Below are 19,829 nucleotides of genomic sequence, written 5' to 3' on the forward strand. Positions count from 1 at the left end.
GAGCAGTTGGGAGTTAGGTGCCTGGCTCAAGGGCACCTCAGCCCAAGGCCGTCCCATATTAACCTAACCTGCATGTTTTTGGACTGTGGGGGAAACCGGAGCACCCGGACGAAACCCACAGGGAGAACATGCAAACCCCACACAGAAAGGCCCTCACTGGCCACTGGGTTCGAACCCAGAACCTTCTTGCTGTGAGGCAACCGTGCTAACCACTACACCACCGTGCCGTGTAGTGTTTTGTTGTTTGTTTCATTTGACTCACTTTCAAAGATCCTGTGATGCTTGCTGTTTTTCTGTTTAATTATCGAGCAGTTGTGTTTTACATACATTAGTTATAATAACTGCAATTATTATTGCAGTTATTATAACTAATGTACGTAAAAAACATACACATACATACTTGGAACGAGCACATCAGAGGGACAGCACATGTGGAGAGCTTGGGAACTAAGCTAAGAGAGATGAGACTGAGATGGTATGGGCACATCCTGAAAAGAGATATAGAGCATGTTGGAAGGAGAATGTTGAGGATGGAGCTGCCAGGCACATGAAAACAAGGAAGGCCAAAGAGGAGATACATGGATGTGGTGAGAGAGGACATGAAAGTAGCAGGTGTGGAAGCTATAGTTGCTACCTGTACAAACTGTGTGTCTAAACTGCTTTAAATGAATGAATAATTGATTGATCAATCACTTTTTTTGGCTGTACTTAGATTGGAAAACTATTTAGTTGAAAGCAATGAAAAATTACTGGGAGCAGCCAATAGAAGTACGAGTAGTCCAACTGAGAGTATGAAAGAGTTCAAGAAAAGATGATGTGTAGGGACAAGTAATACAAACATAACCCAGTGATGGTAGTTGAGAATAAAACAGCAAAAATTCTCTGGGATTTCTCAATCCAGACAGATAAGAAGTTACCTCATAACAGATCAGACATTGTAGTCATTGATAAGAGCAGCAAGTTATGTCACATCATTGATGGGTCCTGATCAGGAGATGGCAGGATCACCAGTAAAGATGCAGAAAAGTTGACGTTGACATTGACCTGGCGATAGAGATCAAAGCCCTGTGGAAGTTGAAGAAAGTTGTCATCACCCCTATTGTCACAGGGGTGCTTAGAAGTGTAACAGAGAGGGTTAAAAAATATCTAAAGGATATCCATGCAGACATCAAGCCCTTCACAACACAGAAGTCTGTTTTGTTGGGTTCGGCAAGGATTCTCAGAAGAACCCTGGCAGGCCGAGGCTGCTTGTTGCAGCCTGCCCTGGACTCCCCAGTAAAACTGTGATGAACATAATATTAACTAGATAGAACTCGATGCCAACGGCGTCGATGGGGATGCCTCCTCCTGGTAGACTACACGCCTTATTAAGTTGTGATTTGGGGATGGACATTTGACCTCACAGTAATCTTGATCTGGTGAAATTACTTGCATCAGCCTTGGAGATAGTGTGTTCACAAGGTTTTCGGACAGACATTTGACCTCACAGTGACCTTGACCTTAGACCTTTTAATCTCAAAATCTAATCAGTTTATCTTTGTCCCCAAATGGTGAAAGTTTGGTGAAATTCCTTTCATTTGCCTTGGAGATATTGTGTTCACAAGGTTTTCGGACAGACATTTGACCTCACAGCGACCTTGACCTTAGACCTTTTGATCTCAAAATCTAATCAGTTCATGTTTGTCCCAAAGCGCACAAATGGTAAAAGTTTGGTGAAAATTCCTTTCATTTGCCTTGGAGATATCACGTTCACAAGGTTTCGGGACGGACGGACGGACGCACGCACGGACAACCCGAAAACATAATGCCTCCTGCACCTTACGGTGGCGGAAGCATAAAAATATCTTATGTCTAACTGATGCAGTTATGGTACTTTTTTTCTATAACCATGTTTAACAGTGAACACGTATTAAAAAAATAAAAATACTGGCTGGTGTTGAGTGGCATATCGGATTTTCCAATGTACCTTTTGTATATCCGATATACCACAGAAAAAAGCCAGCCAATATTATTATTATACATACACATTCTTTTCAGGTGTTCAATGCATCTTTCTCTTTCAAAATTCTCTCAGAATCTGCCATATTTAACGAAGCAAACCTAGCAGCCATGTTTGTTTACAAATTGTCAGTCACTCTCTAGCTTGGAAGTTTTACGTCACTGACGTGTGACGTCATGTTGTCTTGACAATCATGCAATATCGTAAACCATATTCAATGCTCATTCTCCATTGGGTACAGTGACGTAATACATGTAGGATAAGCGATATGCTAACAATATTGCAGACTATCAAACCAAATGAATGAAACCCGCTAGAAGGGAATAGAACACGTTTTTATTCCATCCAAAAAGTGTCCTGTATGTATAATTCCCGATATTTCACTCAGGTGGCATCATTCCCAGTGTTTTCCCGTTGACTAGACGCACGTTGTCAAAATGGTGAACCGGTTGAAAATTAAAATTATTTTGATCAACTTGTAGATATTTTTTTTAATGCCTCCGCCACTGTAAGGTGCAGGAGGCATCATGTTTTCGGGTTGTCCGTCCGTCCCGAAACCTTGTGAATGCGATATCTCAAAGGCTAATGAAAGGAATTTCACCAAACTTTCACCATTTGTGCGCTTTGGGACAAACATGAACTGATTAGATTTTGAGATCAAAAGGTCCAAGGTCAAGGTCACTGTGAGGTCAAATGTCTGTCCGAAAACCTTGTGAACACTATCTCCAAGGCAGGTGAAAGGAATTTCACCAAACTTTCACCATTTGTGCATTTGGGGACAAAGATAAACTGATTAGATTTTGAGATCAAAAGGTCTAAGGTCAAGGTCACTGTGAGGTCAAATGTCTGTCCGAAAACCTTGTGAACACAATATCTCCAAGGCTAATACAAGTAATTTCACCAGGTCTAGATTACCGTGAGGTCAAATGTCCATCCCCAAATCACAACTTAATAAGGTGTGTAGTCTACCGGGCGGAGGCATCCCCATCGACGCCGTTGGGTCGAGTTCTATCTAGTTTGTGGATGTGTCCGTATAATATAAAGAACATTACACCGTGGTACGAAGATATGAAGTTATCTTCTTGTGTTGAAAAATGTTACTCATTCACTTCACTCACTCATGAAATATACATTCATCACTCGAAGATAAACTTCATATCAACTGTGTAATGTCATTCATATACACACACACACACACACATATATATATATATATATCTCATCTCATCTCATTATCTCTAGCCGCTTCATCCTTCTACAGGGTCGCAGGCAAGCTGGAGCCTATCCCAGCTGACTACGGGCGAAAGGCGGGGTACACCCTGGACAAGTCGCCAGGTCATCACAGGGCTGACACATAGACACAGACAACCATTCACACTCACATTCACACCTACGGTCAATTTAGAGTCACCAGTTAACCTAACCTGCATGTCTTTGGACTGTGGGGGAAACCGGAGCACCCGGAGGAAACCCACGCGGACACGGGGAGAACATGCAAACTCCGCACAGAAAGGCCCTCGCCGGCCCCGGGGCTCGAACCCAGGACCTTATATATATATATATATATATATATATATATATATATATATATATACACACACACACACATACATACACCTTTTGCCTAATACAAAACACTTGTTCTATTATTATCCATAATGTCAAATACCAAACAGTCCTTATTCGGTATAAAGCGGTGCTAAAATGGAGCTTGCATAATTATGGGATTAATATGGGACTTGTATTAATTTGAGATTTAATAGTATAACCTAGCTACCCATTTATTATGCAAGTGCACTTATATGCTAACTGGCATCTCACTGTACATCAAAAATATACAAATGACAGTGACAAATGTAATAAATCTTTCAAAATATAAATCAAATACAAGTATTAATAAATTTGAGCAAATCAAATGTTAAATTATATTAAAGTTTTCCAATGTACCTTTTGGGGGTTTTTTCCCTTCAAAAACAGATTTAACTGAATCTTAATTTTAAATCCCCTCTGCTCCTCCACCATATCCAATTTTAAATGTCAGAGGAAAAAAAAAATCTGAAAGACAGATCTGAACGCCAGAAAATGTTCTCTCCAAGGTTCTTTAATAGATGTTTATCACTCTGATGAACTCAACGTATTTTCAGAGCAAGCTTACTGTGTATTTGCTGAAATAAAATCAAATAAATAAGGTCAATGAAGCACCTTAATATGGATCATGAATGTAAATATGTGGGAACTACATTCATTCAAAGCCTCTTTACTTCAAGCCCATGTCCCAAACAAACGGAAAACAAACTTAGAATGTAAAATGCGCTAAATTATTTAAAAAAAAAAAAAAAGACATAATTCACAGTTCAGCAAAATAAATCTAGGATGAACCCTGCCACTGCAGAACCCTTTTCCCTTTTAACACATAAGATTGAACAGAAAGGATCCTCCTGGAGCACACTCCCTATCAACACTGCTGTTAACTTGCGGGTTCAGCGGGTAAAGTCACTCAAAGCTCAGTAACAAAATGAAGGCAAAAAGAAAAAAAAAACCCACACCACACAATCAGGTCAGTGAAACTACAGTAAAAAGCATAACTTATAAAACCAAAACGCAAACAGCCAGTTGTCTGATTTTACACTGCACTCAAAAGGTGGAAAACGTGTTTAATTATACTCCAGGATTCAGTTATCTACAGTGTCCTGTCCCATCTCCCCCCCCCACCTCACTAGAGGATCAACACAGAACAACTGCACAGTAAACCAGCTACCAAACTGAAAACATACAATCATTATGTGATTTCAACAATGAAATTAAAAATTGGCATCTAAAAATGAGGGCACAGAGGGATCGTAAAAACAGTGCATGGAGAAATATGTGCATGTCTCCCCTCAGTGCATCGAAGGCTGAGGCTTCAGCAAGCAGGGACGAAGTGTTACTTCTTCCAAATGGTGTAGAACATCCACCTGAGGCAACATTATTAAGGACCATTTCGAATAAATGTGAAGGAAGCATGCAGTTGTATCTACACAATGGAGGACATGATTTATTGTGTTGTCAAGCTATGTTAAAGGAAAAGGCAACTTTTGTACAAAACCAGGTGTGTAATAGGAGAAAAACATATACGTAATCAATTCCGTTAATTATTTCCATTATATATCGAACATGAAAAAATATTTTTAACTTTGAAATCATGAACTGACACAGAGGAGTCGAAGTTGGAGGAGTCAGCCAATTTGAGATTGTGGGCAACTATAAACCAATCAGAATCTTTCGTGCGCCTCCCTCTGATCTGTGACGTCACTGGGCCCATGAAAACAGTGTTTACAAGCAGATCACTGTGATTAGGAGTCCCGGCGGGTGGCTTGTATTCGATTCGTTTATATCCCGACCTTGTCAGCTGTCAGATTTATGTTCATGGACCCGGTAAGCTGGTAAATAATATTTATTTATTTTTTTCTTTACCAAATTCTAACAGAAAACGAGAGCGCCCGAAAGGGAAAACCAAGCCGAGCCGCTTCACGCATGCGCAGTAGGCTTGGTAGGACAAATCCAAATAGGAGTCATTCAGGATTCAGCCATGTTTTTGCTCCGTGTTTTTACTCAACCAAAGTTATACAGTATTATGAGCTTTAAGTTGCATAAATAAAACCATTTGGTGAAACTTTGAAGAAGCGATTGTACTGGTTTTTTACCTTATTACCATGAAGCACTGAAGAGTTCTTTTCAGTGGTGGGCCGCATGACGTCACGCAGTAGATCAATATGGCGGAACGCATCTTCGCTGAGCTCAGCGCAAGCCCATATTATTAAAAGTTAAAAGATACTGTTATGCGTTCTGTTCTTTCTCTATAAATTCCATGATCGATTACTTTATATATTTATCTATTTGTGGTGATTTTGTACAAAAATTGCCTTTTCCTTTAAAGAACAAACACTTATTTTAGTGTACGTTACAATCCTATATTCATTCAAATATCCCTCATCAAATTATTTTCTAAATGCTAAACAGACTTTGATTTAAAATATGTCCCAAAAACATTTACAAGTTTAACTATTTCACATGATATACTGTCTCACCACTGGTCACTCAACCGCTCCATGTCAAATACCAGACGCTGTTTGTCTGGGGAGGCCAGAAGTTAATGGCAAAGGATACAGCTCTAGATAGGAGGGAACGCACACCACTTCTTTGGAGAAATCCACCTTGCATGAAAGCCTTGTCAGCAACCCCTCGTACTCGCCAAGTGCCTCAGTGAGATTCACACAGTTACCCTGTAGGAAGAGCAGCATGTCAAACAAGGTGTGGAAAACACATTGATTTCATGATTCTCTTTTGATAGATCATGTAACAATGCACAAAATATCAAACATTTTCATCAGCTTAAGCATTTTCATTGTTTACAAGCATCAAGGGGTTATATGGAAAAAAAAAGTAGGCCGTAGAAATAATAAATAAATAAATAAATAAATAAATAAATAACATGCATCAACGAAGATCACATCTTGGCATCCTGAATTGTAATCAGATTGAATCCTTGGGTGCCAAAAGATTCCCATCCCTAGTATAAACCCTGCAAACAGAGGTCATTAACTTCAACCTCTGAGCCACGCGCTCACCTGGGAGAAGTATTTGCCACTAGGCCGCAGAACTTTGATTGACAGATCAAGAATGAGCCTCAGGAATTCCCACATTGACTCTGCAAAAACAGATTTTCACAAGTTAACCAGCTGTACAATTTTTGTATTTTACAGTTTAGAAAGTGCCGAGAATCGTTCACTATTTAGTCTGACTTAGGTTTACACAAAGGCATAAATATGAACACAAACCCTCTTCAGGTGCTGTAGAAATGGGGATTGCTGTTAGATCATTGATGACATAATCAAATGTCCTTCCCTCTTCGACAAACTTTTTAAGTATTGGAACACAGTCCTCTACCAAAACCTGTGAATAATGTAGAGATATAAAAGAATAAAGGAAGGAGCCAGTTACATGTATGCAGGGGCGCAGATACGTTTTTTGAACTGGGGGGGACAAAGCTGCCAGCAAACCAACCCTAACCCCACCCCCAATATGTGTTGTCAACATGTGTTGACTTTCTAACTATGCCTGTGTGTTGCGTGAGCGGCAGTCAGTCAACAACTCTTCGCAAAGTTTCCTTATGAAACAATACGCTCGCTGAAATTATGGCAGGGAACGCCAGATTAAACATTAAAACTGCCTTCTGAGCACTGTATCTACAGGCTACCACCGAAAGAAGGAGGCTACCAGAAAGGCATCTCTACTCCGTACGATTTTACTTTCACTACGACATTACTTTGAACAGACTATCAAAAAATTGCAAGGTGATATGATAAAGTAAGGCACAGTTTACTTACAGTCGTTGTTTTTTGAAAAAACGATGCAATCGTTTTCTGCCTTTTCGGTTTGGCACCCTTCATCATGCCGTGTTGGGGTCCTGAACTAGGAGCTGTCCCCGATATGCCTGTCAAACTTGTTTGTGGGTAACCATAGCAACCAAGCTCGAGCTCGCAACCTGTGCAGTCTGCGCAGCTCAACCAACCGAATATCAGTCTTTGTTTTATGTGAGTTGTTGCAACTATGTATGTACTGCTGTGCACCTCAATAAACCGAATGGTAATTAGTCTTTTGATTTTTCCGTGAGGTTTGCCTTATGCAAAGAAAGACAGCATAGACGTTTTTTCCTCCCTATAAGTGGGGGGGACCGAACGAGGTGAATTTAAATCTGGGTGGGACGAATCCCACCCGTCCCACCCTCTATCTGCGCCCGTGCATGTATGACCTTTGCTAAAAGAGATCGATAGACAGACAGATAAAACAAGAAACAACTTAACAGCCATTTCCATTCAGTGTTTTAAAGCTCAGCAGCTAAAGAAACAGCATCTCTTTATTCTAAAAACATGTATCTTACTTCATAACAGTCCCCTTTCAAGTTATCCAGAACATTCCCACAAGTCTTCCTCATGTGCTTCCGACACGCGTCAATCACCATCTGGTCTATGTGCAGGTGTCATTAAGGAAAACAGAACACTGCACCTCTTAAGTGCACTTCATTGCAGCGTCATGACGTGAATTATGCAATGAAAAAATTTAATAAAATGTTCAAGGATTTTAGTGCTAGTAACATTAACCCTGCATAGCACACTTTATGGCCAAAAGTATGTGGACACCTGACCACAAGACCTATATGTTCTTTTTGAAGATCCGATTACATACTTGGGTCTTCCCTAACCCAAGCCCTTCTCCAAGAATTAAAGACCAGATTTATTCCCCCTTTGCCGTTATAATAACCTCCAATCTTCTGAGAAGGCTTTCCATGAGATTTTGGAACATGGCTCTGGGGATGTGTGTTCAGCCATGAGAGGAGGCCTGGGGTGCAGTCGGCGTTCAAGTTCATCCCAATAGTGTGCAGTGGAGTTGAGGTCAGGGCTCTATGGAGCTCACTTTGTGCACAGGGGCATGGGATTGTGCCTTAGTAAGTATTTTTTAAATTTCACCAAAGGAGCTATTTTTAATATTATAATTAATAATTTTCAATTAGATCTTAGTGTGATATTTATGATCAATGTGTTTTTTTTTTTAGTTGAACATTTATTCACATTTATGCATGTACATATTTAGAAATCATTAATCAGTACTATACCTTAATTTGTTTGTTGATTATCAGTGTATACTTTGTGCTTATGATTGTATTTCTTGGCATATACTGTATATGTTGGTACTAGAGATGAACTTGTGTGTTTAGGTTGACCTTTGAACAAGGAACAATGCTTTTTATGTTTTGATGACCATTGGCTGAGTTACAGTCTGAGACTGCATTCTTGGACCTTTTGTTTTATGAGAGCTCTTCCTGTTTAAGTTTCACCACTTCATTTCCCATGTATTAATACATTTTTAGTCTTTAACCCATTTGAGAGAACAGCCAGACGACAGCTTACCTCATCCATAGAAAATTTTTTTCAGCATGCGATATCCTTTCTCCAGTGTATAAATATCCCTTGTAAGTGACTAAAGGGGTGTTTACACGGCAACTTTTACTCTGGTGTAGCACCGGGGCTGCCCCGGTAGAGCGTTCACACGGTACAAAGTTATACCGGTGTAGCCCCTGAAAGCTGCTTAAACCGGTGCAAATCTAACCCTGCTCGGGAGGTGGTTTAAGAAATTTACTCCGGAGTAAATGCTAGTTTGCAGGGCAGCACCGATATAAAATGGGACGTCTGAACGCTACAGGGGTAGACTCGCTACGCGTGAGGAGAGTTGATTACATACGGGCATTGCATAATTTACATCCTGGTATTTTGCGCTTCCAAAATGGCGAATATCAACAACAGAACTACGTGTCTTCCAGTGTTGCCAGATTGGGCGGTTTTAAGTGCATTTTGGCGGATTTGAACATATTTTGGGCTGGAAAACGTCAGCAGTATCTGGCAACACTGGTGTCTTCATCCACGTTGTTTTCCCGGCGCTTGGTGATGCCATGACAACCGTGAAAAGGAAGTACATTTTCACGGATGCGCATATTTCATTTCCGCATTATTACTATCGTATAGCACGGTCACAAAAACTGCCGTGTGAACGCAAGTGGGGCTGCACCGGTGCTAACACGCTTCTCGTGACATGTGAACGCTCCACAAAATTTACACTGGTGTAAGATGTATCGCAACAAAATACATCGGTGCAGCATCGATGCAAATATGTGCCGTGTGAACACCCCTTTAGGCAGTCACTCCTTTGACCTGGTTAGGGTGCTACTCAGTCCTTAAGAATCTTTTAATAAAAGGTATGTGTGTTTTGCTCGAGTTTGTTGTCTCCTAATTTCTTATGGGTACAATTTCTACGACAAGAAGCAGTGAGGAGCTCTGCCCATTTGGGAATATTAAGAAAAGCTTCCTGGGTCAAGCATCCCTGATAAGCTTCATCAGGAATACTGACAAAAAATTTTAAATACAAAATACCGTATTTTCCGGACTATACGTCGCTCCGGAGTTTAAGTCGCATCAGCCAAAAAATGCATTATGAAGACGAAAAAAACATATATACGTCACACCGGACTATAAGTCACACTTTTTTGAAGGGTTATTCTATCCATAGAATCTGTGATTCTATCTGATAAGCGTCGCGTGGTTACTGCGCGACTGCATTGTTTATTTAATAAACGAACAGCTGAGCAGTGATAACGCGCCCTTTGCCCTGTAAGTAGCCTAGTCTGATTATTTTAAATATCTACTACTATCTTTAATACTATCACTATCGTTATTACTAATAGCCTATATTATTATTATAACTAATATTAGTAGCCTATTACTGATGCATTAATCAGTTTGCTTTTAGAATATTTTTACCGGTAGGGCTTATTATCGCCCCATGGCTCTTTCATCTGTGTTATTAAAGCTGTAGTCATCATCAAGGAGTGTCATTCTTCATTTTTGTCGAATTTTATTTCATCAAATCAGAGGTCAAGTAGGCTATAGGTATATCATCTCCAAAGACAGGTACGGTAGTAAAAACAACCGTCTAGTGAAAAAAAACCCCAACAACAACCGCTTTTAAATCCCCTACTTAAATCCTTAAAATGAGTCATTTAACTCATGTCTTGTGTGATCTGATCTCCAATGGTGAAATAAACCGGTTGTGATGAGTACAGTCTGTTATTTTAGAAGATAAATGTAATATATAATTTAATATATAGACTAATAAAAATTTATATTTTATAATATAATATCACGACATATTACTGTCTGTAACTGTTCGTCACTAAAGCGTTTTCTAAGATCATAATGTCTGATATTATTATTATTATTATTATTATTTTACACACACAATAAGCGCATGTGCGTAAAGTTATAGTAAACCATCCCCCGCCTTTTTTTCTGAGTCGCCGGACCCACCCACCTCCTGCGTTCTGGGACCTCCCACTTCACAAATTAAGCACTGCCTAAAATCACTACATAACTTATTTAAATAACTATAGGCCTATCATTAATAATAAAACACAGGTCAATCAAGTTTATCAAGCTGATGATTTCACTCCAAATCAGCAAATCCATTGAATTCCTCATCCTCTGTGTCGCTTCTGAACAACTCTGCCAACTCCAGCGGCAGATGAAGCACCGTTTCCTCCTCTTCTGCGTGGCTGTCGTCAGACTCAGCATCAGCTCCAGTTATTCCGCGGTGAAAAAAAAAAAAAAAAAACATATATACGTTGCACCGGAGTACAAGTCGCATGGCCAGCCGAACCATGAAAAAAAGTGCGACTTATAGTCCGAAAAATACGGTAGTTTTTTGTTTAACACTTTTCCTGGGCACATAGATCAATTTGATAGAGAGTTAACAGTTTCATTATTATTCTGAAATAGTAGGAAAAATTTAGGAAAACCATTCTATGAGCAGATGTGTCCATGCTTTTGACTCGATTTACAAATTTCACACTTTTCCTCCTTAATCATACCAATATGGGCCTCTCAACTTTTATCAAGTTCACAGCAGTATGGACTTTGTACAATATAAAATGTCTGGTACATTAAAGCAGCTCATAAAACAAAGGTGCATAAACTATTTTTTTTTCTACATGGGTGTGACTAATTGTCCAGATAATAACAAATGCTATAAATAAATAGCTGTCCAAAGGATATTTCCACCATGGTGATCATCTTTGGTTTGAGCTTGACTGCTTCATAAAGGATGCCTCCGTCTCCTCCACCCAAGATCAGAATCTCCTTCCCAGCATAGTTCTCCCTGCCATTGCCCATGATGGCCTGTGTGTAGGGCAAATCACTTTCTGCTAAATCTACAAAGAAGTTATACACAAAACATGTCCACTGGTTCATACTTGTCTGGCTTTTAAAAAAAAAAAAAAAAAAAGGGGGCAATTATGAAAGCTGCAAAAAACAGCGCGGCGTGTGCAACGTACTAACGTCCCCGTTGAGGATGAGGATATTGCCGAACTGGTGAGAGTGCAGGATTTTGATGTTCTGGTAAGCAGAGTCTTTATCAAACACAACTTCATCGATGTCGTACTCTATGAGCCTGCCATCAGCTGTCGGCCAGTACCTGTCCAGCTCTCCTCCTCGCTGCAGTGCAGGAAGCCTGACATTAAGCGCACACAATTTATTTATATCCATTTAGCAAAATAGTAATACAGGGCATAGATAGTAGAGATGCAGCATACAGAAAAATAGATCCTCCTACTGTTAAAACATGGACTGTATTAAGATTATTGAGGAGATAAATAGCAGTACCTTCTCCATATATGATGACTGCCAATGATCAACACTGAACAGTATTTTGCTCAGTTTAGCTCTTCTTTTTTCTTTAGGTACCACTAACACCTGTATATCCCACATAACCAGTGTGGGGACATGCCCTAAGCTGCCATATACTTATAAAGAATAATACTCTAATAGTCTGTGATTCAGGAGCTGTTGGTACTTGATAACCTTGGTCATGAAGGCTTCTTCAAGGCTATAATCAAATGTGCAGCCTACTTCTAGGACCAATACCTGTCTGAAGTCTTCATTTCGAACAATATTCTCATCTCATCTCATTATCTCTAGCCACTTTATCCTGTTCTACAGGGTCACAGGCAAGCTGGAGCCTATCCCAGCTGACTACGGGCGAAAGGCGGGGTACACCCTGGACAAGTCGCCAGGTCATCACAGGGCTGACACATAGACACAGACAACCATTCACACTCACATTCACACCTACGGTCAATTTAGAGTCACCAGTTAACCTAACCTGCATGTCTTTGGACTGTGGGGGAAACCGGAGCACCCGGAGGAAACCCACGTGGACAACATGCAAACTCCACACAGAAAGGCCCTTGCCGGCCACGGGGCTCAAACCCGGACCTTCTTGCTGTGAGGCGACAGCGCTAACCACTACACCACCGTGCCGCCCCCTCGAACAATATTATCTGGTGTTTTACCAGAGATTTGCAAAGGTTATTGAATCACTGTCAGAGGTTTAACACAGCAGGTATGATACAAGAATGCTTGTATATTTTCAAAGAAAAAGACTCTGATATTTCTTTTGTTCTGAGGTTTACCATGCCATTGTGATGTTCTACGTACAGCCTTTTGAAAGCATAACAGCCAGAAAGAAATGTGGGGTAGAAACTGAAGAACCTGTTCTGTGGTGTGGTGAAAGCAATGATGAGGTTGAGCGTAGAAGTCAAGACTGAAAGATCAAGTCTGGTATTGAACAACGATGACAGGAATGTTGGAGAACTGGTACGCTCCTCTCGGTTTCTGGAGATCTCATTGTCGATTTCAGACAATCGAGGAGCAGCACGGTGATGCAAGCGGTTAGCACGGTCGCCTCACAGCAAGACGGTTCTGGGTTCGAGCCCAGTGGCTGGCAGGGGACTTTCTGTGTGGAGTTTGCATGTTCTCCCCATGTCTGCATGGGTTTCCTCCGGGTGCTCCGGTTTCCCCCACAGTTCAATGACATGCGGTTAGGTTAATATGGGACAGCCTTGGGCTGAAGTGCCCTTGAGCGAGGCACCTAACTCCCAACTGCTCCCTGGTCGCTGTTAGCATGGCTGCCCGCTGCTCTGGGTATGTGTGTGTGTGCGCTCACTGCTTCAGATGGGTTAAATGCAGAGAGGCATTTCACAAGCGTGTGATGAGTAAAGTTGTTGTTCTTCAGTTTAGAATATCCTCACTGAGCGCAGCATTCTTAAACAATGAATAAGGTTAATGATCAGCATGGGAAAAATGCCAGTTTCCCCTGCAACTCGAGTCTAATCCTGTTTTCTTGTTGTTTATACAAGTCCAGCCAAGTACATCGGGTACCTGTGAATGTCACTGAAGTGTGTGTGTCCACTGTAGGTTATGTTTGCTTGGTGAGTGAGTCAGTTATAAGGCTTTCCGAGACTCACTGTCTCAGAGCCATCCCGTGTCCGCTCAAGGAACACCCCAGTCTGGATACACAGATCATTCAGATCTGGTCAATCTGACCAGACCCTAAAATCTGCAGAATAGGTATCACTTTTCCAACTGGGTTTCCTCTTGAAGCCAATGAAATGTCCTGCTAACGGCTAATTGTATCTTTGTAATTCCAGAAAAAGGGACGAGCGAGCCAGTACTCTAAAATCTCAGTCATCATTGTTCAACATGTTCAGAAGGTGGGATATCTGCGTGCTGGTGTAGATCTATATTATATTCAGTACCACAAGTCTCCAGCTTGCCCGAGACCCTGTAGAACAGGATAAAGCGGCTAGAGATAATGAGATGAGACCACAAGTCTACCTTCCCACTGGAGATGAAAAATTAATGTCTTGGGTGCAACATGTGTTCAATCCAAGCCATTTTCAGACTAAACTCACTGTTGCATTATTCATTTAGCCATAGCCTCAAGGTTAAAGAAGCAGCCTTAGGCTCAAACACTACGTTCACACTGCAGGCTGAAGTGACTCAAATCCGATTTTTTCGCCCATATGTGACCTGTATCCGATCTTTTATTGACAATATGAACGACACAGATCCGATTTTTTCAAATCCGACCCAGGCCGTTTGGATATGTGGTCCTAATTCCGATTCCTATCCGATCTTTTCATATGCGACTTCAGTCTGAACAGCCAGGTCGCATTCATCCGACTTACACGTCATCAACAAGCCACAAACGTCACTATTCTGCGCTGAAGTAGGCGGCGGGTCTCTCAAAAAAAGTTACAACAACATGGCGCATGACATCAATGCGACTCCGCACCCACATGTTCCTTTGAACGGAGGTTGCAGTCACTACCCCGCAGAACGCCTGAGCCAAAACCCTTGCCCTCTTCCTTCTCAACCTCCTCCTTAACATCAGGCTATTGTGCATGTTCTGGCTCCGTCGCAACAACAACTGCATCATCGCCAGGTACTCCATGCTGGCTACTGTCATACACAGGAAACTTTAGGTTACTTCCATAAACACTGGCCATGCTCACTGCGTGTGACGTCGTCGTATCCTGCAATGCGCATGCGGAACACTTTTAGGTCGCTTTTCATTCATACTGAGGATCACATACAAGTCGCATATATTTGTTAATGTGAACGACCTGACAAAAAAATCGGAATTGAGCATTAAGCCTTGCAGTGTGAACGTAGTGAAAGGGTCGCTGGTTCGATTCCCCAGACCAGCAAGAAAATCCATGGCTGAAGTGCCCTTGAGCAACGCACCTAATCCTCAACTGCTCTGTTGGGGGTTGTGCGTTTTATGTAATTTACTTTAGTGCATTCTGTTGAATATGGACATTGGAAAAAAGATGTTCCACTTTAGGCAGTGCAATTTATCTAATAGTTTCCACCTTCATGATAATAGTTAGAAAGCAGCTGTCAATTAGATGCACCCTGGATGTCAACTCAGCAAAGACGCCATTCACTTGCTCCTTTCATTCACCAGAAATGTTGACTTTATGACCAAGGTATGTGTAGTTTCATGGATGAAACTACATTACATACACATGTAATACACATGTAATGGTTGTGATGCTATTGTAAATACAGGGGGCGCGTCAGTTTTCAGGTTTCGTGCAGGATTTTTGTGAAGACATTCAAGGACATTTCAAGGAGTATTCAAGGACCAAAATAAAAATTTTCAAGGACCACATCATGATGGGTACAATCAGGATAATGAACATTTGATTGAACTTTTGAATGAGGAAAACTGGCGTTTTGGGTTGCAAAAACCTTTCCAAAATATTCCACAACCAGTTTCACACAGGGCTTTGAACCGGTTCAAGGAACGAAAACCGGGAACTTTTTCTATTTCACATGGAACAGAAACGAAACCAGAAACTTTATTATTTTTTATGTTCCGGAACAGAAACGCTTATTAAAAATAATGGTAACCGGTTAATACCGGTTTTTATTTCGTTCCTCAAAGTTTCCGTAGCCTACAAATAAAAAAGCCATTCTTCTCCTGCGCAAGTTTCTATGACCCGCTGGGGTTCACTTCCTGTGTGACGTTCGCTGACTGAATGGAGAGAGCAGGAGGGTGGACTGCTATCACGTCTCCACGTGATAAGTGAGTAAGTGCATTACTGAGTGTCTGAGCAAAGAAGAGCCTGAACGTTGCAACCTCCCTATTGGCTGTTTGTAAAAATGTATCAATTGTTGCCCTTCCCACGGGAATCATCGCGGGCTCGAGAGACGAGACCTGACGAGTTAGTTCGTTGGTAGCAGAACAAAATGTCTGGACACAAATCGGGTTTTCAGAAAAGGAAAGAAAATAAACGGAGGGTCAAAAATACAAAAAAGGACGCAGAAAATGCAAAACGAGTTTTAAGGTAGGACAAATGGTTACTTTTCTGAGGCAGCCCGCCGTGGCTGCCTGCAGCTTATTTATTATAGCCCATTTAGTTAAAATAGTTGATATAAAATGTTTATAGTTGTAGTTATGTGATGGTTGTCCTGATTTAGACTGGTGTTTTTTTTGTTTGTTTTTTTTGGGGGGGGGGGGGGTTGCGCGATGTTGCACCCGGGTCCAGATTAGGGCAGAACCGGCCCTGGCTACATTTCAGGTGTAGTTTGTTTTATGTATGTATGTACTTGCATAGATGTGTACTTGGTCTTCCAATATGGCGCCTAACAAAATCTCGTGGCGCGGTGACGTCATGCGGGATCCCTCTATAGGGCCTGACTAGCCTTTGGTAACACACTAAACGAATTATCTTTCATTTTTGGCACTTTTTCTGTTTGTGTAGATGGGAAGACATACTGAGAATCCAAATCGCCAACATTTGAAATAATAATTGTTTTGAATTATTTCTTGTCTTATTTAATGAAGGTTGTAATAGAATTAGCCTACATTTGGCTTAAGCTGGATGAGACACAGACATAATTTTATAGCCATTTGTTAAACATCTGACAGGGAACGTAATTAACCGTTCCGGGACCGAAATTTTTTTGTTCTAACCGGTTCGGGAACTTCTATTTAATGGTGGAACCCAAAACCGGAAACGTTAAAATTCCGTTTCTGTTCGGAACGAACCAATAGGAAAAAAAATTCTGGTTCAAAGCCCTGGTTTCACAACCATGATATCGACATAGTTTGTGTTTATATTTAGTATTCTTTGCTTTTTGAGGTGTTTAGTTTTGGAATTTACGATCGTTAAAGTCGCTCATGGTTCGAAGCTTGGTAGCTGAGCCTTTTGTTAGAAAAAAGTGTGGCCTTTGCACGGGTGTTACATTTTATTCGTTTCTTTTATTTTCGCTTGTTATATTTTAAAACAGATTTTGAAAACAATCGTTAGAAACACTGTCACTGATGTAATTGAAATCTGTTACATTTCAACAACAAATTTAAACATGGAAAACTTTCTAAAAAACTGTATACGGCAGAATTTGTTTGCAACAAACTGTCTCTATGTTATAGCAATGTACCCATTGTGGCTAAGCGATTTGGTTCACTCAAAATTAAAAACGTTAATGCTTGAGCTTCTTCTTTAACACCTCAATTTTGTCATTTAGCGCAGCGTTTCTCAACCTTTTTTCAGTCACGGCAACCTTCAGAAGTATGCAAATTCTCAAGGCACCCCCATATAAAATATATGCAGTCACGCTGACCATATGCTGACCCTGGCAGTGACGTTGTGACATGGGAAAGGGGGCCGTGAGACAAATTTTGATGATGCATGAGGCGGCGATGATCTGCATTAGTGTAACTATCGTTTTTTGGAATTTTAATTCATTTTATTTATTTAAACGTTAGAATATATAATTTTTTGACGGCACCCCTAACGAAGCCAGATGGCACCCCGGTTGAGAAAGGCTGGTTTAGCTCATTAGCCTCGAGTTCTATATCCTTTATTGTCCTCTTGAAGCTGTTAAGGCCAATTTATGCCGACAACACAGTCCTCGCAGATGGCGTCTGCGTAGCCCCCCCCCCCCCCCCCCCTTCACAGACGCTCTGCGCGCACCTCCCAAAAATTGTGACCACCGCAGAAGCCTCGCAGACAGCGTCGCAGACAAGAGGGCTCTTATTGGTCCACTCTACATCCGCTGTACACGCACTTCCGCTTCCCTACTTTCCCGGTTTGGTTGTTTTTCACGACCGCCATTTTTAAAAACACGAGCGAAGATGGAGCAGCACGAAGAGCAGTTGATCGAGGAAGTGAGGAAGTACGTACATCTATACGACTCCAGTTCTAGTCATTATAAGTAACCGGAGGATAAACACTCCACTAACCACACCCACCAACTACTCCTAGCGATTTCGCGACTTCGCGCCCCCTTGCGTTGTGGCGGTGAATAACATCGCGCACGCCTATTACTCCCCGCTCAACGATAAATTACAACTGTCTGCGAAAAGCTATCTGCGAAAGCCTTGTCGCAAGAGCATGCAGAGGCCCTTAGCTTTCGTGACATGCACTATCTTGTGTTCTTGTTCTGCTAGTTCCATCAGCTTGTCGACACTCTTTCATTGGTTCTCTTTATTGAACGAACAAAAATCAGCGACATGTGCACGTCTGCACGCCCAACAGGAGAATTCAATATGGCGCCAGAGAACCAAAGCACATGTGTGAAAACACAGGAAGCCCAGAGTGTTCATTTTAAATGACAATCGTGTCATCGTTTTTCTATATTAATTTCGCTTCATTTCTCTAATTTTTCCTTTTTAATTTAATTATTACACCTAAATACATGGGAAGAATTTAAGTATTTTTTTTCAAGGAGTATTTACGATTTTTCAAGGAATTTTTCCTATTTTCAAGTGCCCTTGAAATGAGTTTTCAAATTCCAGCACTTTTCAAGGAGTTCATGGACCTGCACGAGCCCTGGTTTTTGAATGAGATCGTCAATTCCTCCCAGTCAGACCTCATCTCATCTCATTATCTCTAGCCGCTTTATCCTGTTCTACAGGGTCGCAGGCAAGCTGGAGCCTATCCCAGCTGACTACGGGCGAAAGGCGGGGTACACCCTGGACAAGTCGCCAGGTCATCACAGGGCTGACACATAGACACAGACAACCATTCACACTCACATTCACACCTACGGTCAATTTAGAGTCACCAGTTAACCTAACCTGCATGTCTTTGGACTGTGGGGGAAACCGGAGCACCCGGAGGAAACCCACGCGGACACGGGGAGAACATGCAAACTCCGCACAGAAAAGGCCCTCGTCAGCCACGGGGCTCGAACCCGGACCTTCTTGCTGTGAGGCGACAGCGCTAACCACTACACCACCGTGCCGCCCCCCAGCACCATTTTAAAAATAAACATGCCCTGACAAGCATTTTTTAATAACACCATCCTCTCTGGAGGCTGTGAAAAGATTTTTTTTAGGTACAAAACATTTCTCCAAGTCTCACCTCTTCACCCTCTGGATAGTTCCATGTAGCAGAGTCTTCAGTTTCTTCTCCAGTGCATTCAGTAGCTGTAGAAAAAGATCAGATTACCCAGAGTTAATTACATACGGACAGTGTGATGTCAGGGGTATTCACACCAAGCTAAACTTCAGAAAATACTTTTCTATAACTTAAAGAAGTATAAAGGAGGATTTAGTAAGATTAAGTGGGATTTTTTTTGTAACAAGGTCTCATGAGCCTTTATGTTTCAATATTAGCATGTATTAGTGTGTCATTAAAACTGATATTTTGCAAGTTTGGCTCAGACAAAATCTACCATTCACTGGAAACCTTAGTATCACAGCAACTTAAGCATCACACCCTGGAGACAGCAGCATCTGTAATGGAAACATGAATCAGGATTACTCACATTGTCCACTTGTGCTAAATCATCTCCTTCACAACACTGCAAGTCGAACGTCACCAGGCCATGAGAGTGTAGTCTCAGGATAGCAAGCCTGTTGAAGGACAAAATTGCAAATTAAGCAC

The 19,829-nt window shown here is 41.3% G+C and overlaps 1 protein-coding gene across 3 annotated transcripts in view; it reads right to left on the minus strand.

Moving 5' to 3' along the window:
- Positions 1 to 4,082: 4,082 nt before the first annotated feature.
- The window catches only part of sms (spermine synthase), a 42,577-nt gene continuing 26,830 nt past the window's right edge, over positions 4,083 to 19,829 (minus strand). For all 3 annotated transcript variants that reach the window (XM_060936182.1, XM_060936183.1, XM_060936184.1), the window contains exons 3-11: positions 19,711 to 19,798; positions 19,305 to 19,369; positions 11,919 to 12,094; positions 11,638 to 11,795; positions 7,920 to 8,006; positions 6,817 to 6,931; positions 6,607 to 6,686; positions 6,146 to 6,261; positions 4,083 to 4,953 (exon numbers count right to left, since the gene is read on the minus strand). In XM_060936182.1, the coding sequence (XP_060792165.1) occupies positions 4,923 to 4,953; positions 6,146 to 6,261; positions 6,607 to 6,686; positions 6,817 to 6,931; positions 7,920 to 8,006; positions 11,638 to 11,795; positions 11,919 to 12,094; positions 19,305 to 19,369; positions 19,711 to 19,798 (916 nt within the window). In that variant the 3' untranslated portion in view covers positions 4,083 to 4,922. The remainder of the gene's footprint in view (positions 4,954 to 6,145; positions 6,262 to 6,606; positions 6,687 to 6,816; positions 6,932 to 7,919; positions 8,007 to 11,637; positions 11,796 to 11,918; positions 12,095 to 19,304; positions 19,370 to 19,710; positions 19,799 to 19,829) is intronic.

The sequence above is a fragment of the Neoarius graeffei genome, chromosome 12, assembly GCF_027579695.1.
Source record: "Neoarius graeffei isolate fNeoGra1 chromosome 12, fNeoGra1.pri, whole genome shotgun sequence".
In the NCBI taxonomy this organism is placed as follows: Eukaryota; Metazoa; Chordata; class Actinopteri; order Siluriformes; family Ariidae; genus Neoarius; species Neoarius graeffei.